This window comes from Coregonus clupeaformis, unplaced genomic scaffold (genome assembly GCF_020615455.1).
Source record: "Coregonus clupeaformis isolate EN_2021a unplaced genomic scaffold, ASM2061545v1 scaf2415, whole genome shotgun sequence".
In the NCBI taxonomy this organism is placed as follows: domain Eukaryota; kingdom Metazoa; phylum Chordata; class Actinopteri; order Salmoniformes; family Salmonidae; genus Coregonus; species Coregonus clupeaformis.
This window is the reverse complement of record NW_025535869.1, coordinates 9,384-33,061: the sequence shown is the minus strand read 5'-3', so window position 1 is coordinate 33,061 and position 23,678 is coordinate 9,384. Positions and strand designations below refer to the sequence as shown.

Below are 23,678 nucleotides of genomic sequence, written 5' to 3'. Positions count from 1 at the left end.
CTTACACACTAAGGTTAGGGTCCCTACAGTCCTCTTCCCTTGTCTAGGCCCTACACACTGAGGTTAGGATCCCTACAGTCCTCTTCCTGTGGCTAGGCCCTACACACTGAGGTTAGGGTCCCTACAGTCCTCTTCCCTTGTCTAGGCCCTACACACTGAGGTTAGGGTCCCTGCAGTCCTCTTCCCTTGTCTAGGCCCTGCACACTGAGGTTAGGGTCCCTACAGTCCTCTTCCTGTGTCTAGGCCTTACACACTGAGGTTAGGGTCCCTATAGTCCTCTTCCCCTTGTCTAGGCCTTACACACTGAGGTTAGGGTCCCTACAGTCCTCTTCCCCTTGTCTAGGCCTTACACACTGAGGTTAGGGTCCCTACAGTCCTCTTCCCCTTGTCTAGGCCTTACACACTGAGGTTAGGGTCCCTACAGTCCTCTTCCCTTGTCTAGGCCTTACACACTGAGGTTAGGGTCCCTACAGTCCTCTTCCCTTGGCTAGGCCTTACACACTGAGGTTAGGGTCCCTACAGTCCTCTTCCTGTGGCTAGGCCTTACACACTGAGGTTAGGGTCCCTACAGTCCTCTTCCCTTGGCTAGGCCTTACACACTGAGGTTAGGGTCCCTACAGTCCTCTTCCTGTGGCTAGGCCTTACACACTGAGGTTAGGGTCCCTACAGTCCTCTTCCCTTGTCTAGGCCTTACACACTGAGGTTAGGGTCCCTACAGTCCTCTCCCCTTGTCTAGGCCCTACCGATCAGAGCAGCCTGTGATCTAGCGGTGTGGTGGTCAGCATGGACAACACCTCAGAGCCACACGATTACCACCAGGTCATGGAGAACAGGAATGTTCTGTGATTAGTTTAGATTAGATTAGTTTAGAGGAGACAAATGCATGATGTTTCCTCTTCCGTCCAGCAACCTGCAGAGCTTGAGTGGAAAACTGAGCAGAACTGCTCCACTCTATAGCTAGGCCTACAACATGGCACAGATTATATGGTCCTTTATGCTTGCGTTTCATCTACACTGTCAAAACAATGACAGTTGTTTCAACTAATTATTATTAAGTAACTGGTTCCACAGCCTTGTTTAGTTTACTCAACTTTTCAGTCAAAGTGTTACCTGAACTTCATTTTTTTTTAGTTGTCCAAAAACTTCGCTCCAACTTGAGAAAACTTCAGGCAAAAAAATTCAGTCAACTTAAAATGATGTGTTTTCTCAACTTGTCTCACATGTTCATTCAATTAGAAATGATTATTTGTGCATCTTAACTAAAAAAAAGGCGGTGGAACTAGTTACACTCATACGGTGCTTTTGACATACAATGTTTTCGACTGACATATCTGACACATGTTGACCATTACATAGTGCACGTTCATTTACACTGTAATTATTATTCAACATGTCCTCACCTGGGATTTGAACTCACAACCTTTCGGTTCACGGCATTCTGATCTAACTGCTATGCCACCATAATAATTAGTTGAAACAACTAAAATTGTTTATATATATACAACATTGTGTAAATTAGAGGAGACAAATGCATCATAATGGTGTGATGGACCTCCAGTCCAGAAACCTGCAGAGTCTTACAGCTCTTGCAGGAAATAGTCTTAAGGAGAAAAACTGACTGAACTGATGCATGGGCCTACTTAGCACTCAATATCTATATGGCACATTTGAAGCCATTTATGATCCTTGCACATAATATGATACCGTTTATTATCGTAACCGTTTATTATGTGGTATCAAAACAAACTGAGGTCAAATGCTGGCCATTATGTAGGCTAATTCACCTAGTCCCAGTCTAAGAGGCCATCCAATTGAAAATCCCAGATTAGGACCCTCTGCAACCTATTCAGTTGTAAATAATATTCAAGTGAGCCGGTCAGGGTGTGCACAGATTCTTGAACTGAAACTGTTCCAGTGGTGGTTGGACAGTATCGGTATATCTAGTCAGTTTCTGTCTCTATCGAAAGAGACCAGAGGGTGGCAGCATTTGAAAACAACACGAAGCAGGCCATGGACAACTTTTAGAAACCTTTTTTTTGAATTGCAGCCAAATCCTACTTTGCACAAATAAACTGTTACAATGTACATTTTGGAAATGAAAAAACACCCTTTATTCGTATGGAACTTTTAGGACGTTTAGGAGTATACCCTGAACGGGGGAGGCCAATCCTACACTACAGCGCTCACAATAACTCACCAAATAACTAAATAGCCTATTGCAAAATGTACACCAAACACGGATCTTTTAACTCGTCCAAGCTAAGTCACTGTCCCGTATTATTTTACTACATCATTAATTATAATTTAACATTAACAATAATAAAAAGTGGAATATTTTCTTCAGTTGACAAACAGGTCATTTGGTCTACTTTTATCCCTTGGTGTTCCTGAATTTGTTTTATTGCATTGTAAGCTGGTCATTTTACTCGTGTGCTTCGTCAATAAAAAAATAAAATAATGGCCTATGCTATTTTAAATTGTCATTAGAGCTCGTCCTCTGTTGGCAATAATGTATTTTTTTTTTGGGGGGGGCAAATATTTATTGTCCATTGATATCTGAACGTTTCTGCAAACGTGTCTGTGATTTTGATGAAATGCGTTCAAACAAAGTTTGTTGGACTGATATAGGCCTACCGGTAGATTTTCTAACCTAAACAATTTAAAAAATATTGTTGGATAATGAATTTAACATAAAACATTTCCCAAATAGAATGCGTTTTTCTATTTAAATGCTACTTATTAAACTCTTAAATCCTTCTGTCGACTGCGGCCTATATAGACCTAGTCTACATTTCATAGCTTACATTTTGGCCTCTTAATTATTATTATTATTATTTTATTTATTTTTTGGGGGGGGATAAGCGTGTTTGACAAAGTTATTTTAATTACACAATTAAACATCTTAATATTCCCACCGAATAAATGAATGACTGAAACGATATGACCCCGGTATACCAGAGGAGCAGGTGGTCCAGCGATGCGCGGGAAAATCATATTATCTCCAGCGACGCGGGAAAAACCATCATATTATCAGGTGCCTTGTCATACTTGTAACACTTATTAAGCCATGTTTATTGCAAACTAACTCGTTCCAGAGATCGTGTTGTCTAAACACATAGCCTATATGTTGTTTTTACAGCCTAACTTCGTTTATGTTTTACTTTGTCATGCGTGGAAGCCAGGAGTGCTTGTTAAACCATAAAATAATCACATTGTTTTTTTTTACCCTAACACTCATAGAAAAATGGGTTCTATTGCTTGCTTCATATTTAACACACCTAAAGGTTCTATATAGAATAACCCTTTTGTAGGGTTCTTTGATCAGAACCCCAATATGGTTAGATGTTCTTCTTCACTGATCCAAACTGTTGGTTCTAAGAGTGTAGCCTTCTGTTCACCAAAATCAAAGGCTACTTAAATTGAGAACTTATATTTGACAGAAACAATTGATTTTTTTTTAATATAAAATATTTGTTACAATTCGTTTTTTTTGTATGGAAATTATGAAGGTCTATTCAGAAAACTATTATTTAAGATATATATATTTGTAAAAGTGTCCGTGCGTAAAAGTGCAAATATGGTTGGCCAATTGTAAAACCTTTTTATTGGATAACTTGTAGCCTAAACACCTGTTTTAATTGCGTATGCGCGGTAAATTACTTAGCCTAACTTACTCCAGGTTAACTCCAAAAACTGCATTAATGAGCGGGCTATCTCGCACCAGGATCTCTCCCCATTGATGCACAGATTCGGTTAAGACAATTCGACTGAAGCGTGACAGAAACGGGGAGTCACCCTCTAGACAGTTCCTTTCACAGGGTTTACCTGTCGACGCTCCAGGCGGAGCACTTAAATACGCCTCCTCCCCCGGGTCCAGCTTTAGTCCTCCGGGAGAGACTGACGGAAACAGACGGTTGGGAAAGGAACCGCATGTTCTTGATGATAGAGGAAGAAACGAGGATTCGTACTCAATTAGAACGGATTATGAAGGCTTTTGGACAGCAGCAATCCAACGCGCAGACCAGCCCCATCCAACACCACAGCGCACAGGAGCTCCTGGACATGGCCGTGTACTGCGATAACTTCGGCAGCATGTACCAGCACCAGCAAAACCTCCATCACAGTCACCACCCGCAGAGGCCGCCGGCTCATCCTCCAAGCTACGGCCTCGGGGAGTACACCTCGCCGAACACCAACCCGTACCTGTGGCTAAACGGCCCAAGCATCAACTCGTCTCCATACCTGACGGGATCGAATGGAGCATCGTACATACAGTCTGGATACGGAGCGAACCAGCGGCAGTTCCTGCCCCCTCCCACGGGGTTTGGTGGAGCTGACCTCGGATGGCTCTCAATCTCCAGCCAGCAGGAACTCTTCAAGATGGTTAGACCTCCTTACTCCTACTCAGCGCTGATTGCCATGGCTATCCAGGGCGCCGGGGACAAGAGGTTGACGCTGAGTCACATCTATCAGTATGTGGCAGAGAATTTTCCGTTTTATAAGAAGAGCAAAGCTGGGTGGCAGAACTCAATCAGACACAACCTGTCACTGAATGACTGTTTTAAGAAAGTTGCCCGGGATGACGATGACCCTGGTAAGTTACAATACCTGTTGTACTTTTAAATAACTCGTCATTATTTGCACCTATTAAATGTGTCGTTTTGAATGTCATACCCTGCCATTTGATTTGTGGGACTTGTCTGTCAGTAGACTAGAGCAATAATGACCTTATATATATCTTGTTTAGGCCTACATTGTCTGATGTGTCCTGTCTTAATGTGTTCATAGGGAAGGGAAACTACTGGACATTGGACCCAAACTGTGAGAAAATGTTCGATAACGGCAACTTCAGAAGGAAGAGAAAGAGGCGAGCTGACTTGAACGGAGGAGACACCAACAACACTGTTCTTCCGGTGAAGTCAGAAGACACAGCCGCCCTGAAGCTCTCCGACACGGCCAGCATCATGAGTTCATCCCCTCCCAGCCTCCAGAACTCCCCTGGCTCCGCCGAGCCCAAATCATCCCCATCCCCGTCTGTGGAACACAGTCCTTGTTACAACAACTTTGTCTCCACTATGAACTCGATGCTGGCGGGGAGCAACAACGGCTCTATCCGGGGGGGCAGGGGAGACTTTGGTTCAGGAGGACATGTTATGGGGGATTTGTCGCCTCATCAGACCCGAGAGAACATGTCCGGACTTGGTGCATACTCGCCCTCTCAGATCACGCCACTGAACTCTGATACCACTCACCTCTCCACAGCCAATAGAATGAACTACTACACATCAGCACAGAACAGTCACAGCGGAGGCATGGGCCTCACCAACTCTCCCTCAAACCACTTCAGTGTTAATCATTTGTTGTACAGCCGCGAAGGAACCGAGGTGTAGGCTATACGCCTAGTCATCATTATGTCAGATGTATGTAGATAATGTTGTACAACTCGTTGGCATACTTGTATAAAGTACTCAGTGAGTACATCAAGTACCGTGATTGTTATTCACGTTATACATTCCATAATAAGAACGTGTAATGGCAATGTCATAAATATGCTTTCTCGTGATTTTTTGTGGGTCGAAACTACGTCCGACCTAGCATTTAAGAACATAATTGAGACCAACTTTTTATGCACAAAGTGGTGCCCCTGGAATGGTCTTGCCTTGGAATAAACATTTACCGTACCTTCCGTTTCCTTTATATAGACCTTATGTAGCTGCATGATGACCTCACTGTGCCTTTCAGAAGAGCGTGTATTTTTATAGAACACACTCCTTCTGCAGATATATGTTTTATGTGTAGCCTAAATAGTAGCCCTCTTTGCAGACCACTTTGTGTATTTTTGTAGAAGGAATTGTGTGTATAATTTTATTTAAGCCCATTGTCAACATTTGAATAAATCTAATATCTGAAATCCTTGATTGTCTCACATTTATCCGCCGTAATACTCAACTCTGCAATAAACCAGCGCTCTATTTCATGTTTAAGCACGATTCCATTTTACTTATACGCACTAAAATCTTGAAATTATTAACGTGAAGATATTAACGTATGGCTCTTAATTATAATGAACATTTTAGGTTACTTTAACATAACATTTTAAGTTGACGTTTAAAACAGTAATGCATCTGTGGGATTTTGATACGCTGGAGCTGAAATGGTGTGGGAGAACATGTTCTCTGACTCCTTACAATACCAAACAGTATTAAATGACGTTTTTTTTTTAGCTAAAGATGATCCAATGCATTTATAATGGGACTGACAATTATTTACCAGAGGTATTTCAGGTTTAATCGAGGTTGGAATTAATCCTTTACCCCGCCGTGTACACCCCTCCCTCCCTCCAGCCTCATCCATTCCATTCATGGCACTTTGCAGAGAGTCAGCCAGATATTCCATCTCAGACTCGCAATACAGTTTGTTCCAGTAGGCCTAACTTCCATACAGTTCCTAAATTGATCAATAATATTTTATATTGAATGGAAAAACAAAAACCCCATTCACATAATAGGCTACAACAATGATGGCACAGCCTGTTACTGAAGTTTCCTCTGTGATCATTAGCTCATGCCTCCTCAACTGTATGAAAGCCGTAGGTGAGACTGAGACATTTTCCGCTTGTCACTTTGAATAAACCCGATTTACACTGAGATTCAAGACACATCACATCTTTATTTCCACCCAGTTCAGAAGTTCAGCTTCTGGTCTTATTTAATGGTGTGTATGGATGGAGGGAAACTTGTTGAATGAATCGTTCACACCTGTTTCAGTTTCTTCAGCTGGGAAAGTTTAATCACTCACGCATAAAACGCCGAGTGACGTTTTTTAAACATCGTGTGAAAAATAAGAATGTTAGATAATTCGATTTCGTTTTACTTATGAGCTGTGAAACAATCTGAAAGAGCATCCACTGAGCGATTCATGTAAGTGCAAAATAGCATGTAACACCCATTGTTGTGCATGTGCAATTGTCCTACTATTATGGGCCAAAACAAGATAAATATTGTTCCTGCTCTGCTGTAGGGGGGGAATAATAACCAGAGCATTCCCATGAAAAATGTTCAAGCCATTAAACAGCTATTCTACTAATGTCGTATTTTGAAACAATTTGCGGTACGCATGAAATCAAACGAAGTAAATAAAAGAGAACACCTCTTAATTGGTGGATAGTTCCGTGCGCTCTGGCGCTCTGTTGTCTGGACTAAAGCAAAATTGACAAGAGGTTCGTGCCCGTGGCTGTGACACAATGGGCCCTGGCAATACCGAGGGATCCCCTCCTGCGCTCGGATGAAAACACTCGGTGACCCCAGATCTGGGAACGTATTATATCACTCAGACCACATCTCCCTCCTGTTGTCCATGAAGCACGAGCTTCTTATCTAACAAAGAGTATTTTTGTCAAACAAACGGGTTCTCACAGCGACAAGTTTTCAATTGAAATCCTGTCTTTCTCCAATGTTGTAATGTAGGCCTACCAGTAAATAGAACGTACATGTCATGTGTAATTACAACGTTATACGTAAGCTCTAAAATAGCTAGAAACTATAAACACACTACAATGAATTGAATAGTGATAATCTCATTGTAGGCCTATTTAGGTATGGGTGTACTGGGAGGCCTGTGCACTGTCATTGATGTAATGCACCCCAATAATCCTCCTGACAACCCTGTGGCAATCTGTTTTATTTAGACATCAAGTCCAGTTTTGACTTGACACATTCAGGGGTAAATACACAAACAAATGAACATGACAGTAAGTCCATTATTCCTCTAAACCAGACCGAGATCCTCCCTTCTCTGGGACCAGTGGAAATTTAAACCTTCCTCTCAAACATCAATATTCTAGCCACTCTTTTTTCATCCATCCAGAGTTCGACCTCCATAGCCTATTTTATAGGTCTGTTTTGATCTTCTTTCATATTACGAGAACCAACAGTTCTGGAATAATACGCATTCTAGGCTATAAAATATCAGACTCATTATTTTCATTTTATTACTAAGATGTCCCAATCATGCAAATACAGCAGTCATTACATACTTCCCGTTCATAACATGTTCCCCTGTTAAACTTCCATTAAGTGGCAGTAGGTAGTTTCCATCTAGTCAGTTGTCAGAGGCCTACCATCTCCATCCTGATACGCTCCAGTGCCCTCTGCCTTAGGGGAATTTTACCTGGTCGGGCCCTTATGAATATCAGTCACCTGGCAACCTGGTTGGCCTCTCATACCTGATGCCTTCTTCTGGGCCCCCGACCTGGCCTCCATACCCCCAGGGCTAAAGATCGGCCCAGGCCATGGTGGGAGCGTCTCCGGTAGGGTGGCCCCAACCACGGTAACCCCAACCCTGGTCCCCATAGAATCCCCAAGCCCAGTGGCCCCAACCCTGGTCCCCATAGAAGCCCCAAGCCCAGTGGCCCCAACCCTGGTCCCCATAGAAGCCCCAAGCCCAGTGGCCCCAACCCCAACACTGGTCCTCATAGAAGCCCCAAGCCCAGTGGCCCCAACCCCAACCCTGGTCCCCATAGAAGCCCCAAGCCCAGTGGCCCCAACCCCAACCCTGGTCCCCATAGAAGCCCCAAGCCCAGTGGCCCCAACCCCAACCCTGGTCCCCATAGAAGCCCCAAGCCCAGTGGCCCCAACCCCAACCCTGGTCCCCATAGAAGCCCCAAGCCCAGTGGCCCCAACCCCAACCCTGGTCCCCATAGAAGCCCCAAGCCCAACCCTAAAGGCTAAAACCATAATGAGGGGTTTCAGGCTCAAAGAGCCTCATAGTTGGATGGTGGTGTTTGACCCAGGTTTGGGACGGGATTATTTAAATATTTAATCCCGTCAGTTTCTCCTCTAGATGGACGGGACAGGAAGTATCAGTTTTAAGCTGGTCATGTGATATGGCAGAAGGGCCAGAAACCAGGCTGTGTGTGTGGCTGGGGGAATTTTGGTCAGCAGCATTAGGGAAGCGCTACATCCTCAAACACTAGGTCCTTAGAGAGAACCAGAGATCAGCTGTCCGTTCCTCTGCTCAGATATAAGGTTAACAGGTTGGTTGAAGGGGAAAGAGGTGGACAACAATGTGTTTCGTAAAAATACTACAGAAAAACATTCTAGGCCTACTACCAAGTAAACTACTGATAAAACATTATGGACCTGCTACCAAGTAAACTACTGATAAATCATTATAGTCCTGGTACCAAGTAAACTACTGATAAAACATTATAGTCCTGGTACCAAGTAAACTACTGATAAAACATTATAGTCCTGCTACCAAGTAAACTACTGATAAAACATTATAGTCCTGGTACCAAGTAAACTACTGATAAAACATTATAGTCCTGGTACCAAGTAAACTTTCAGGTCCAGTACCATCGTTGGGCTGCGGGTGTGAAAGATTCAGCAGGAATAATTTGCTAGAATAATTTTTATAGATAACTTTGACACCTTCTGGAAACAGAAGATACTCTATAGGAATGACGGAGTCCATCCAAATCATCTTGGCTCCTGGACTCTGTCCACGCATCTCAAGGCTGCGTTGAAACAATGACTTATCAATGACCCAAGACCAGCTCAGTTAATCCCTACCATTGTGACAATGAGTCGTCATAATGCTGCGTCAAATGTACATTATCCCAGGGGCGTTGGCAGACACAATGTAAGTAACTTAATGTACGTCCCCCTAATTGCCCTGAACACCTCTGTTGATCCTACAGCTATTGTATGCAGTAATCATGAGCCTATGAACCAAAGTTACACTGTTAACACTGAGGCGGTGTGCCCTAGTAGGAAGTCCATTGTGCGCAGCTCACCCTGCACTATCAGCTCCAATATAAATAACATGAGCAAGTCTACTTCTGATAAGCTTCCAACTAAAGCATTAAAAACAATCAAGCAACCCAGAAAAGTGCTAAAAATAGCCCACATTAACATATGCAGCCTGAGAAACAAGGTCCATGAAGTCAATAACTTGCTTGTAACAGATGGCATTCATATTCTGACTATCTCTGAAACTCACTTAGATAATACCTTCGATGATACAGTGGTAGCAATACATGGTTATAATATGCACCGAAAAGACAGAAATGCCAATGGTGGAGGTGTTGCGGTCTATATTCAGAACCACATTCCTGTAAATCTTAGAGACGATCTCATGTTAAATACTGTTGAAGTAATATGGCTACAGGTTCATCTGCCTCACCTAAAGCCCATTCTGGTGGGAAGCTGCTATAGACCACCAAGTGCTAACAGTCAGCATCTGGATAACGTGTGAAATGCTTGATAATGTTTGTGATATCAACAGAGAAGTATATTTTTTGGGTGATTTAAATATTGACTGGCTCTCATCACTCAAGAAAAAACTGTAAAACTGTAACCAGTGCCTGCAACCTGGTTCAGGTTATCAGTCAACCTACCAGGGTAGTTAAAAACAGCACAGGAATTATATCATCAACATGTATTGATCACATCTTTACTAATGCTGCAGAAATCTGCTTTAAAGCAGTATCCAAATCCATCGGATGTAGTGATCACAATATAGTAGCCATATCTAGGAAAACCAAAGTTCCAAAGGCTGGGCCTAATATAGTGTATAAGAGGTCATACAGTACGTTTTGTAGTGATTCCTATGTTCATGTAAAGAATATTTTCTGGTCTGTGGTGGGTAATGAGGAGCAACCAGACGCTGCACTTGACACATTTATGAAATAGCTTATTCCAGTTACTAATAAGCAAGCACCCATTAAGAAAATGATTGTAAAAAACTGTTAAATCCCCTTGGATTGACGAGGAATTAAAAAAACAAATTATTGTTGAGAGGGATGAGGCAAAAGTTATGGCAAATAAGTCTGGCAGCCCAACTGATCGGCAAACGTACTGCAAATTAAGAAATCATGTGACTAAACTAAATACAAATAAACTATACTATGAAACAAAAATAAATTATAAAAAGAATCATAGTAAAAAGCTTTGGAGCACCTTGAAATGAAATTTTGGGGAAAAAGGCAAACTCGGCTCCATCACTCATTGACCCAGAAGGCTCATTCATCACACAACCCACTGATATTGCCAACTACATTAATGACTTCTTCATTGGCAAGGTTTGCAGATTTAGGCATGACATGCAAGCATCAAACGCTGACACTACACATCCAAGTATATCTGACCAAATTATGAAAGACAAGTATTGTAATTTTGAATTCCGTAAAGTCAGTTTGGAAGAGGTGAACAAATTATTGTTGTCTATCAATGACAAGCCACCGGGGTCTGACAATCTGGATGGAAAATTACTGGGGATAATAGCGGACGATATTGCCACTCCTATTTGCCACATCTTCAATTTAAGCCCACTAGAAAGTGTGTGCCTGCCCTCAGGCCTGGAGGGAAGCTAAAAGTCATTCTGCTACCAAAGAATAGTAAAGCCCCCTTTACTGGCTCAAATAACCAACCAATCAGCCTGTTACCAACCCTTAGTAAACTTCTGGAAAAAATGGTGTTTGACCAGATACAATGCTATTTCACAGTAAACAAACTGACAACAAACTTTCAGCACGCTTATAGGGAAGGACACTCAACAAGCACAGCACTTACACAAATGAGTGATGATTGGCTGAGAGAAATTGATGATAAAATGATTGTGGGGGCTGTCTTGTTAGACTTCAGTGCAGCTTTTGACATTATCAATCATAGTCTGCTGCTGGAAAAACACATGTGTTATGGCTTTACACCCCCTGCTATAATGTGGATGAAGAGTTACTTGTCTAACAGAACACAGAGGGTGTTCTTTAATGGAAGCCTCTCAAACATAATCCAGGTAAAATCAGGAATTCCCCAGGGCAGCTGTTCAGGCCCCTTACTTTTTCCCATCTTTACTAACGACACACCACTTGGGCTTTGTATGCGGATTACTCAACACTATACACATCAGCTACTACAGCGACTGAAATAACTGCAACACTTAACAAAGAGCTGCAGTTAGGAATAAGTTACTCCTATATATTTCCAAAACTAAAAACATTGTTTTTGGGACAAATCATTCACTAAACTCTAAACCTCAACTACATCTCGTAATGAATAATGTCGAAATTGAGCAAGTTGAGGTGACTGAACTGCTTGGAGTAACACTGGATTGTAAACTGTCATGGTCAAAACATATTGATACAACAGTAGCTAAGATGGGGAGAAGTCTGTCCATAATAAAGCGATACTTCTTAACAACACTATCAACAAGGCAGGTCCTACAGGCCCTAGTTTTGTCGCACCTAGACTACTGTTCAGTCGTGTGGTCAGGTGCCACAAAGAGGGACTTGGGAAAATTGCAGTTGGCTCAGAACAGGGCAGCACGGCTGGCCCTTGGATGTACACAGAGAGCTAACATTAATGACATGCATGTCAATCTCTCATGATTTGACTTCATCACTTCTTGTTTTTGTAAGAGGTGTTGACGAGCTGAATGTACGAGCTGTCTGTTTAAAATACTCGGACACCCATGCATACACCACAAGACATGCCACCAGAGGTCTCTTCACAATCCAAGTCCAGAACAGACTATGGGAGGAGCACAGCACTACGTGGAGCCATGACTACATGGAACTCTATTCCACATCAGGTAACTGGATAATCAGTCCGCATGCGGCTAGGAGAGCCTCCTTTCTGAAGATCATGTTGCATTCTGAGTAGGGGACAGAGAGATACACAGGGCCATGGGGCCTGGAGCTATCTGGAGCTGCCTGGAGCTGGGTAGTGGAGCTGCCTGGTCTTGCCTGGAGCTGGGTGGTAGAGCTGCCTGGAACTGCATGGAACTGGGTAGTGGAGCTGCCTGGAGCTGGGTAGTGGAGCTGCCTGGTCTTGCCTGGAGCTGGGTGGTAGAGCTGCCTGGAACTGCATGGAACTGGGTAGTGGAGCTACCTGGAACTGCATGGAACTGGGTAGTGGAGCTGCCTGGAGTTGGGTAGTGGAGCTGACTGGAGCTGGGTAGTGGAGCTGCCTGGAGCTGGGTAGTGGAGCTGACTGGAGCTGGGTAGTGGATCTGCCTGGAGCTGCCTGGAGCTGGGTAGTGGAGCTGCCTGGAGCTGGGTAGTGGAGCTGACTGGAGCTGGGTAGTGGAGCTGCCTGGAGCTGGGTAGTGGAGCTGACTGGAGCTGGGTGGTGGAACTGCCTGGAGCTGTGTAGTGGAGCGGACTGGAGCTGGGTAGTGGAGCTGCCTGGAGTTGGGTAGTGGAGCTGCCTGGGGCTGGATGGGGCTGCCTGTAGCTGGGTAGTGGAGCTGCCTGGAGCTGGGTAGTGGAGCTGACTGGAGCTGGGTAGTGGAGCTGGGTAGTGGAGCTGCCTGGAGCTGGGTAGTGGAGCTGACTGGAGCTGGGTAGTGGAGCTGCCTGGGGCTGGATGGGGCTGCCTGTAGCTGGGTAGTGGAGCTGCCTGGAGCTGGGTAGTGGAGCTGCCTGGAGTTGGGTAGTGGAGCTGCGTGGAGTTGCCTGGAGCTGGGTAGTGGAGCTGCGTGGAGCTGGGTAGTGGAGCTGCGTGGAGCTGGGTAGTGGAGCTGCGTGGAGCTGGGTAGTGGTGCTGCCTGGAGCTGCGTGGAGCTGGGTAGTGGAGCTGCATGGAGCTGGGTAGTGGAGCTGTGTGGAGCTGCCTGGAGCTGGGTAGTGGAGCTGCCTGGAGCTGGGTAGTGGAGCTGCGTGGAGCTGGGTAGTGGAGCTGCCTGGAGCTGCGTGGAGCTGGGTAGTGGAGCTGCTTGGAGCTGGGTAGTGGAGCTGCCTGGTGCTGGGTAGTGGAGCTGCCTAGAGTTGGGTAGTGGAGCTGCGTGGAGCTGGGTAGTGGAGCTGCCTGGAGCTGGGTAGTGGAGCTGCCTGGAGTTGGGTTGTGGGGCTGCCTGGAGCTGCCTGGAGCTGGGTAGTGGAGCTGCCTGGGACTGCCTGGGGCTGCCTGGAGCTGCCTGGAGCTGCCTGGAGCTGGGTGGAGCTGGGTAGTGGAGCTGCATGGAGCTGGGTAGTGGAGCTGTGTGGAGCTGCCTGGAGCTGGGTAGTGGAGCTGCCTGGAGTTGGGTAGTGGAGCTGCGTGGAGCTGGGTAGTGGAGCTGCTTGGAGCTGGGTAGTGGAGCTGCCTGGAGCTGGGTAGTGGAGCTGCCTGGAGTTGGGTAGTGGAGCTGCCTGGAGCTGGGTAGTGGAGCTGCCTGGAGCTGGGTAGTGGAGCTGCCTGGAGTTGGTTTGTGGGGCTGCCTGGAGCTGCCTGGAGCTGGGTAGTGGAGCTGCCTGGGACTGCCTGGGGCTGCCTGGAGCTGCCTGGAACTGGGTGGAGCTGGGTAGTGGAGCTGCCTGGGGCTGCCTGGAGCTGGGTGGTGGAGCTGAAGTCACTCAGTGAGTGCCATGGGTTGGCGTGATGGATGAATCAAGTTGGATAAAGTTTCACTCTACTCAGCAAGGTGTGAACCCTTCTTCCCTTCCATTAGCCATTACAAGATCCCTTCAACTGATAGTGGCAGGAAAGCAGGGCTAGGTCTGCCTGTCACTATTTATTCACTGAGCATATGCTGTGGTTTGGGCAGGCAAAGTTAAAGGTGGGAGGATTTGCAACTTTAGATTTGTAGTTTAAAATATTACTATTGTAGGTGGTAAGTTCATTAAGAATATAAATATGTGGGTTTTAGAAGGGCTCATGAATTACTTGGTACGATGTTGTAAATTCAAAAATCTAAAGCTGTGTCAAGTTAAATCTCAGCACTAACCATTTTTTTCCCCCATATAACACTTCTTTACAGACAAATCTGAAGGGTTATATGAAAAGTGATCTTTTCAGGGAATCTCCATGCCTGTCTGGCACTATGAGTAGAACATGATATCAGGGACCAGAGAGAGGCTGATTCCTGTCTCTTTATATCTACCCTGAAATGCACCATCTGCTTGTAGCAGTCAGCAGGAATTACGGAACATTATCTTATATTACGGCCCAATCTCTTGAGGAAGTTAAACATTTAAGCGTTCAACACGATGACAGCTCCCAGGGTAGCCAGGGGGAGCAGCTAGCTGTCCTAGGGGTGTATCCCAAATAGAGCCTATTGCCTACTTTTGACCAGGGCACATGTTCCCATACAGGGAAGAGGGTACCGTTTGGGACTAAGCCTTAGACCGGGGAGAGAAGCTGGAGACGCTCGTCTTCACAGTGACTGTAGAGAAGATGAAGCGTACATCTGATAGCTGAGGAGAATGCCTATCAGTCGGCATGACCTGGTTCGGTTTCACCAGCCTCCATACTGGGCCCATAAAACAATCACGTATGGTCTGATCGCTGCATGGGATCCCCGGTCTGAGGTGGGAGGGGGGGCAACAGAACATATGGATGGTTTTATACAGAACAAGCCCCATCTCACCACCAGGTTATTATGTGACCCGTCCCTCCCGGAGGACTGCATGACTGTGAATGAGCTTGAGATGATTCTCTGCTACTGTATGTTCCAGGTTTCCCAATAGGTTTTGCTGTATGTTCCAGGTTTCCCAATAGGTTTTGCTGTATGTTCCAGGTTTCCCAATAGGTTTTGCTGTATGTTCCAGGTTTCCCAATAGGTTTTGCTGTATGTTCCAGGTTTCCCAATAGGTTTTACTGTATGTTACAGGTTTCCCAATAGGTTTTGCTGTATGTTCCAGGTTTCCCAATAGGTTTTACTGTATGTTCCAGGTTTCCCAATAGGTTTTACTGTATGTTCCAGGTTTCCCAATATGTTTTGCTGTATGTTCCAGGTTTCCCAATAGGTTTTACTGTATGTTCCAGGTTTCCCAATAGGTTTTGCTGTATGTTCCAGGTTTCCCATTAGGTTTTGCTGTATGTTCCAGGTTTCCCAATAGGTTTCGCCTTAGCCGTTTCTTTTGTAGCTCTCATTGTGGTGGGAAGAACTAAACACATTTTTTTCCCACAGAAATTGTGATTGAAAGAATCACTGTTGAACAGATTTAACTACACTAGATCAGAGATCGTTTACATGTACTGTAAAATGCAGTTCTGACAAGGAATAGAGTACATCCAGTATTTACCTGATCCAGTTCTGTTAGTATGTTTCTACTTTATAAATACTACATTTAATAATTGTTAGAATGTGAAGGGGTGTCCGTGAGGCTTATCAAACAAACACCTCCATCTGTAAGGATCAATCCACACAATGTACAGACCTAGACTGAAGGGTAAAGATTGGGCTCGTTAAAGGAAGCAGCCAGGAAGGACTCCCACTTGATAGCATTCCCTGCTTACCACGTTGAGGAACGCACCGGGCTGAAAGACTGAAAGAGGTGCTGGGATCAACTGACTAGAACGATCATCGGTAAATCCGCTGTCAAGGCCTCGTCTCTTCTCTGTCTGGGAAGCCGATCCCCACAACAATGGGATTCATCCTTACTCTCATCTTCAGATGGAACATATTTTGACAAGTGGTATAGAAAAAATATGTAATATCTTTGTTCCCACATGATGGAATTGAGGGTAGATCATCCTTTATCCATGGTCTTTGTCATAACACACTGGGAGTTTTACACGGGAGAGGACAGGAGAACAGAGGAGAGCTTGGTGCGTGTTAGGTAAGGTAGGGGAGGGTGGGGTGGGGTAAGTTGAACCATTTATTACATTCGGCATCACTACGTCAAGGGAAATATTGTATTCCTTCTAACAAAGATAACTATATATATTTCAGGATGTTGTGTATCCCTGGAAATAATCAGAATTTATGTAAACATAACAGTGTTGAAAACAGAGGTTGTCAAAAAAAAGTGGTATCTTGGCACAACTTACCCCAGGTATGAAGTAAACTGAGCATAGGGACAGGGTAAATTGAACCGCCTTGGGGTAAGTGGGTGATGGTGCTGGTAGGTCAAAGTTGAATTAATTCATTCTTGTGTTTTATGCTATTGTCCTGCTGAAAGGTGAATTCATCTCCCAGTGTCTGGTGTAAAGCAGACGGAAGCAGGTGTTCCTCTAGGATTTTGCCTGTGCTTAGCTCCATTCCATTTCTTTTTTTAATCCTGAAAAACTCCCCAGTCCTTAACGATTACAAGCATACCCATAACATGATGCAGCCACTATGCTATGCTTGAAAACATGGAGAATGGTACTCAGTAATGTGTTGTATTGGATTTGCCCCAAACATAACACTTTGTATTCAGGACACAAAGTTCATTTCTTTGCCACATTTGCAGTATTAATTTAGGGCCTTGTTGCAAACAGGATGCATGTTTTGGAATATTTTGTATTCTATACAAGCTTCCTTCTTTTCACTCTGTCACTTAGGTTAGTATTGTGGATTAACTACATTGTTGTCGATCCATCCTCAGTTTTCTCCTATCACAGCCATTATTCTGTAACTGTTTTAAAGTCACCATTGGCCTCACGGTAAAATCCCTGAGCTGTTTCCTTCAACTTTGGCAACTGAGTTAGGAAGGATGCCTGTATCTTTGTAGTGACTGGGTGTAATGATAAAATGTAATGAATAACTTCACTATGCTCAAAGGGATATTCAATGTCTGCTCTTTTTTATATTTACCCATCTACCAATGGGAGCCCTTCTTTGCAAGGCATTGGAAAACCTCCCCTGGTCTTTGTGGTTGAATCTGTGTTTGAAATTCACTGCTCGACTGAAAGACCTTTATAATTGTGGGGTCCAGAGATGAGTTAGTCATTAAAAAATCATGTTAAACACTATTATTGCACACAGAGTGAGTCCATGCAACTTATTATGTGACTTGTTAAGCACATTTCTACTCCTGAACTTATTTAGGCTTGCCATAACAAAGGGGTTGAATACTTATTGACTCAGGACATTTCAGCTTTTCATTTTAAATTAATTTCTAAAAATTTCTAAAAACATACAGTTGAAGTCGGAAGTTTACATACACCTTAGCCAAATACATTTAAACTCAGTTTTTCACAATTCCTAGTAAAAATTCCCTGTCTTAGGTCAGTTAGGATCACCACTTTATTTTAAGAATGTGAAATGTCAGAATAATAGTAGAGAGAATGATTTATTTCAGCTTTTATTTCTTTCATCACATTCCCAGTGGGTCAGAAGTTTACATACACTCAATTAGTATTTGGTAGCATTGCCTTTAAATTGTTTAACTTGGGTCAAACGTTTTTGGGTAGCCTTCCACAAGCTTCTCACAATAAGTTGGGTGAATTTTGGCCCATTCCTCCTGACAGAGCTGGTGGAACTGAGTCAGGTTTGTAGGCCTTGCTCGCACACGCTTTTTCAGTTCTGCCCACATATTTTCTATGGGATTGAGGTCAGGGCTTTGTGATGCCCACTCCAAGACCTTGCCTTTGTTGTCCTTAAGCCATTTTGCCTCAACTTTGGAAGTATGCTTGGGGTCATTGTCCATTTGGAAGACCCATTTGCGACCAAGCTTTAACTTCCTGACTGATGTCTTCAGATGTTGCTTCAATATATCCACATAATTTTCCTTCCTCATGATGCCATCTATTTTCATTTTGTGAAGTGCACCAGTCCCTCCTGCAGAAAAGCACCCCCACAGCATGATGCTGCCACCCCCGTGCTTCACGGTTGGGATGGTGTTCTTCGGCTTGCAAGCACAAAGTAGATGTCCTAACCGACTTGCCAAAACTATAGTTTGATAACACGAAATGTGTGGAGTGGTTGAAAAACAAGTTTTAATGACTCCAACATAAGTGTATGTAAACTTCCGACTTCAACTGTAATTCCACTTTGACATTATGGGGTATTGTGTGTAGGCCAGTGACACAAAATAATATATATATTTTTTGATTATTTTATTTATATAATTTTCAAACAATACAAAACATTCACATACAAAAGGCAACATACTGACAAAAACATCAACAACATCAATCCTGCCCAGACCCACCTGTTGTCACTCCTGCCCAGACCTACCTGTTGTCACTCCTGCCCAGACCCACCTGTTGTCACTCCTGCCCAGACCTACCTGTTGTCACTCCTGCCCAGACCTACCTGTTGTCACTCCTGCCCAGACCTACCTGTTGTCACTCCTGCCCAGACCTACCTGTTGTCACTCCTGCCCAGACCCACCTGTTGTCACTCCTGCCCAGACCCACCTGTTGTCACTCCTGCCCAGACCCACCTGTTGTCACTCCTGCCCAGACCCACCTGTTGTCACTCCTGCCCAGACCCACCTGTTGTCACTCCTGCCCAGACCCACCTGTTGTCACTCCTGCCCAGACCCACCTGTTGTCACTCCTGCCCAGACCCACCTGTTGTCACTCCTGCCCAGACCCACCTGTTGTCACTCTTGCCCAGACCCACCTGTTGTCACTCCTGCCCAGACCTACCTGTTGTCACTCCTGCCCAGACCCACCTGTTGTCACTCCTGCCCAGACCCACCTGTTGTCACTCCTGCCCAGACCCACCTGTTGTCACTCCTGCCCAGACCCACCTGTTGTCACTCCTGCCCAGACCCACCTGTTTTCACTCCTGCCCAGACCCACCTGTTTTCACCCCTATCTCCAGTGCTTGCACTACTCTCTGCCACAAAGTCTCAATTTAATCAATTTTAAATGCAGGCTTGAACACAACAACATTTTCTTAAAGGTCAAGGGGTGTGAATACTTTCTGAAGACATTGTATATGGCTGCTCTGCTCTCACTTCTCCAGAAAACAAACACCCACACTGAGCCTGTGAGATGGAATAATTTTGGACTCAATAACGTAGATACAGTATGATCCCTTATTGATGTCACCTGTTAAATCCACTTCAATCAGTGTAGATGAAGGGGAGGAGACAGGTTAAAGAAGGATTTAAATGCCTTGAGACAATTGAGACATGGATTGTGTATGTGTGCCATTCAGAGGGTGAATGGGCAAGACAAAATATTTAAGTGCCTTTGAACGGGGTATGGTAGTAGGTGCCAGGCGCACCAGATTGAGTGTGTCAAGAACTGCAACACTGCTGGGTTTTTCACGCTCAACAGTTTCCGTGTGTTATCAAGAATGGTCCACCACCCAAAGGACATCCAGCTAACTTGACACAACTGTGGGAAGCATTGGAGTCAACATGGGCCAGCATCCCTGTGGAACGCTTTCGACACCTTGTAGAGTCCATGCCCCGACAAATTAAGGCTGTTCTGAGGGAAAAAAGGGGGGGGGTGCAACTCAATTTTAGAAAGGTGTTTCGTAATGTTTTGTCCACTCAGTGTTCTATTAAGTGCTCTATTCAATTCGATTCTCACTAGCCGACACCCTCATAGCTAGCTGTAGAGCTAGAGCTGTCAAATCCACAAGCGGCTCCTGGCACGATAGCGGACATTGCCGTTGGCTGCGCGTACAAATGGTCTACAGGCGGGAGAAAAACCACAGTTTAGTTTTTAGAAAATGCCAACTTTTGCTTAAAAAACTGGCGCACACATGTTTTAGGGCACATTTTGTGCGTACGCAACGTTTCTAAATGAAGCCCCATGAAACCCAGCCTGGTGATACAGTATTCCTCATGTTTCTGGTGTATCACCCGCTCCCCCTGGACTCTAATGACTGGCCAATAGGAGGAGGAGGGCCTCCCCTCCTCTGCCTATTGTGAGACGCTGCATACCAATAGAGAGAGTCAGAAAAGGGGAGGCAGACAGACCTAGCCCTGGCTGGCTATCTCTGGAGGAATAGACCCACCCACCCCACTCTCACCATCAAACACACCCCTCACAGAGATCTACAGGATAATGGCCCTATCCTGATTCCCCCAGCCAGCCAGGTTTAACCTCAGCCAGCCAGGTTTAGCCCCAGCCAGCCAGGTTTAGCCCCAGCCAGTCAGGTTTAGCCCCAGCCAGCCAGATTTAGCCCCAGCCAGCCAGGTTTAGCCCCAGCCAGCCAGGTTTAGCCCCAGCCAGCCAGGTTTAGCCTCAGCCAGCCAGGTTTAGCCCCAGCCAGCCAGGTTTAGCCCCAGCCAGCCAGGTTTAGCCCCAGCCAGCCAGGTTTAGCCCCAGCCAGCCAGGTTTAGCCTCAGCCAGCCAGGTTTAGCCCCAGCCAGCCAGGTTTAGCCCCAGCCAGCCAGGTTTAGCCCCAGCCAGCCAGGTTTAGCCCCAGCCAGCCAGGTTTAACCTCAGCCAGCCAGGTTTAGCCCCAGCCAGCCAGGTTTAGCCCCAGCCAGCCAGGTTTAGCCCCAGCCAGCCAAGTTTAGCCTCAGCCAGCCAGGTTTAGCCTCAGCCAGCCAGGTTTAGCCTCAGCCAGCCAGGTTTAGCCTCAGCCAGCCAGATTTAGCCCCAGCCCCAGCCCAGACGGTGTAAACCAGAGATGATCTATGGCTGAAGGCTTTAAATGATCCCCTTTCAAAAGGGGACAGGTATGCCCCCTCCTCCAAACACTCCTTTTGTGTTCCTCGGTAATCCTGCCCTGCACTTCAAGGCCCCAGCTCCACTTCTGAGGCAGCTGCTACCAATTTAAAGGAGGAGGGGGGAGACAAGAGAAGATAGGTCTCACTCTTCTCTTCTTAAACCACTAGACCTTTTGAACCTGCTGGGAGATTGTAATGCTTTGATAAGGCTAGGCGATCATCCCTTCATGTCAGTCATTACACAGTCATTACACCAAGGAGGACCTCTCTCTCTCCGAATTAGATTTTAATCAAAAGTCAATGCACAGTATTCCGATAGAATTCCTTGAGTTTTTCCCTTTTTTATTCCAAATATGTTAAGACATTTTTTTTTTAACCACTCTGTGAAGGAAAACAGAAAGAAACACATAGTGCCACAGTGTTACAGCAGAACAGGGCAGGCAGTATCAGGGCTGAGTCAGTCTTCAAACCCTGAACAGCTCCCTGTGTGTTTACAATAAACAACAGACATGCACAGTGTCTCTAGGAGAACACGTGTCCTATCCAACCGACTGCTGCACGACACCTCCAATGGCACCACGCATTCCTCTCTTCCTGCTTCGGTGCTTGTTGCTAGCTAGGGCTCAAATAATGGCAGCCTGTTCCCTATATAGTGCACTACTTTTGACCAGAAGTAGTGCACTATATAGGGAATAGGGGGACATTTGGGACACACGGTGGGTTGCTGTCCGTGGTAAAAAACAAGGGCGTCATTTCATGTCGCTCACAATCTGTGTGTCATGTGGATTAGTGGTTAAGAGCGTTGCGCCAGTAACCGAGAGGTCGCTGGTTCTAATCCCCGAGCCGACTAGGTGAAAAATCTGTCGATGTGCCCTTGAGCAAGGCACTTAACCCTAATTGCTCCTGTAAGTCGCTCTGGATAAGAGCGTCTGCTAAATGACTAAAATGTAATGTGACTACATTCCTGTCCTATGACATCGTGTGTAGAGTGTAACCAGCGATGACAGCAGCACAGAGATAACCTACATCATATTCAGACATGCCCCCACTTGACAGAGGCCCCTTTTTATTCATGATGAAGGGAGAATATGTCCTTACAAGCCCCCAGATCAGATGATGTGTGATTCGCAAAAGGACAATTAAAACAACAAGCAGGCAAGCACTGTATTTAGTCTCTTGAAACGGAGATGGCCTAGTGGCCATTATGGAATGAATCATGGCTGTGAGGATGGTAGTGTTGATTAACATGGAGACAGAAGAGAGGACAGAGACCAACATGGAGACAGAAGAGAGGACAGACAGAGACCAACATGGAGACAGAAGAGAGGACAGAGACCAACATGGAGACAGAAGAGAGGACAGACAGAGACCAACATGGAGACAGAAGAGAGGACAGACAGAGACCAACATGGAGACAGAAGAGAGGACAGACAGAGACCAACATGGAGACAGAAGAGAGGACAGACAGAGACAGGACACATTCTCAGCTGTTCCTAAAGTAGAGGGTCACATCCAGCAAAGTTACCTAAACCTGAGACCCCAATAAACGCATTTGAGAACTATTTCAAACTACAACAGAGATGAGATGTAGGATTTATGGTTAACCATTAACAACTTTATTATTATTATTATTATTTTAAATCTGTTATGTAGTAAACGTTTTAGCATGGGGATTTATTTAAAAAAGACCTTGGATATTGTGTGAAAATAAGATTTCCATTAAGTGAAAAATGGACCAGCAGAACTGTAGATGTAGCCCTTGGGATGTGTTGTAGCTGGGTGTTGATATCATAGGAAGTCCCTCTCACCCATCTTCCCTGTTTGTTTGTTGTCACTGCTCTGCTGTCCTGGCTGGTGGCAGCAACGTGGGATGGACGGGGGGGAGGGATGTGTCAGAGGGAGGGATGTCGTTTATCCAACCCCTGCCGTTCTCTCAGCATCCACAGGCTTTAGAACACTCAGAAACCACAGGAACATGACGATATGATTCTAAAACGACGTGATGAAATGAAAACTGAATACCTACTGAATACATCTGAAAAAGTCTAGTTTAATTTGATCCGGTTTTTTATTCATAACCCCATTCAGAAAATATATGTCTAATTTAATAGTGTATTTTATCATAATATGTGTGCGATAGAAAGCAGGGTTTATGGTTTATTTTTGCGGAACCTCCCCACTGGCAGACATCTATTCTATAGTAACAGAATCTGCCCCTCCCTGGGTCATGTCAGTCCTCCTTCAGATATCTCTGCCCCGCCCTCTATAATGACCTAATTATCCCTTTCATTACCCTGGTCTTTTAGCATTCCTCTGGCTCCATGATAGGGACACCTCCCTTTATAGTTCTATCTCACTATCTACTATCTACTATGTACTATCTTACCATGATGCTAATATCACTAGT

General features: G+C 45.0%; 2 protein-coding genes across 2 annotated transcripts; both read left to right on the top strand.

The window, feature by feature from the left end:
- The first annotated feature begins 3,891 nt into the window (after window positions 1-3,891).
- foxi1 (forkhead box i1) lies at window positions 3,892-5,932 on the top strand. The gene is made up of 2 exons (XM_041900826.2): window positions 3,892-4,594; window positions 4,789-5,932. The coding sequence occupies exons 1-2, from the start codon at window positions 3,931-3,933 to the stop codon at window positions 5,388-5,390; spliced, it is 1,266 nt and encodes a 421-aa protein (XP_041756760.2). The 5' UTR covers window positions 3,892-3,930; the 3' UTR covers window positions 5,391-5,932.
- Window positions 5,933-6,564: 632 nt separating this feature from the next.
- LOC121572817 (proline-rich proteoglycan 2-like) lies at window positions 6,565-8,729 on the top strand. The gene is made up of 2 exons (XM_041884878.1): window positions 6,565-6,593; window positions 8,354-8,729. Exons 1-2 carry the CDS (start codon window positions 6,565-6,567, stop codon window positions 8,727-8,729), a joined length of 405 nt encoding a protein of 134 aa, XP_041740812.1.
- The last annotated feature ends 14,949 nt before the right edge of the window (window positions 8,730-23,678 follow it).

Coding starts and splice junctions, on each gene's coding strand:
- foxi1 (XM_041900826.2), top strand. CDS start 3,931: ATGTTCTTGATGATAGAGGAAGAAACGAGGATTCGTACTCAATTAGAA. Junction 4,595..4,788: donor CCGGGATGACGATGACCCTG/GTAAGTTACAAT, acceptor ATGTGTTCATAG/GGAAGGGAAACTACTGGACA.
- LOC121572817 (XM_041884878.1), top strand. CDS start 6,565: ATGCCTCCTCAACTGTATGAAAGCCGTAG. Junction 6,594..8,353: donor CAACTGTATGAAAGCCGTAG/GTGAGACTGAGA, acceptor TGGTCCCCATAG/AATCCCCAAGCCCAGTGGCC.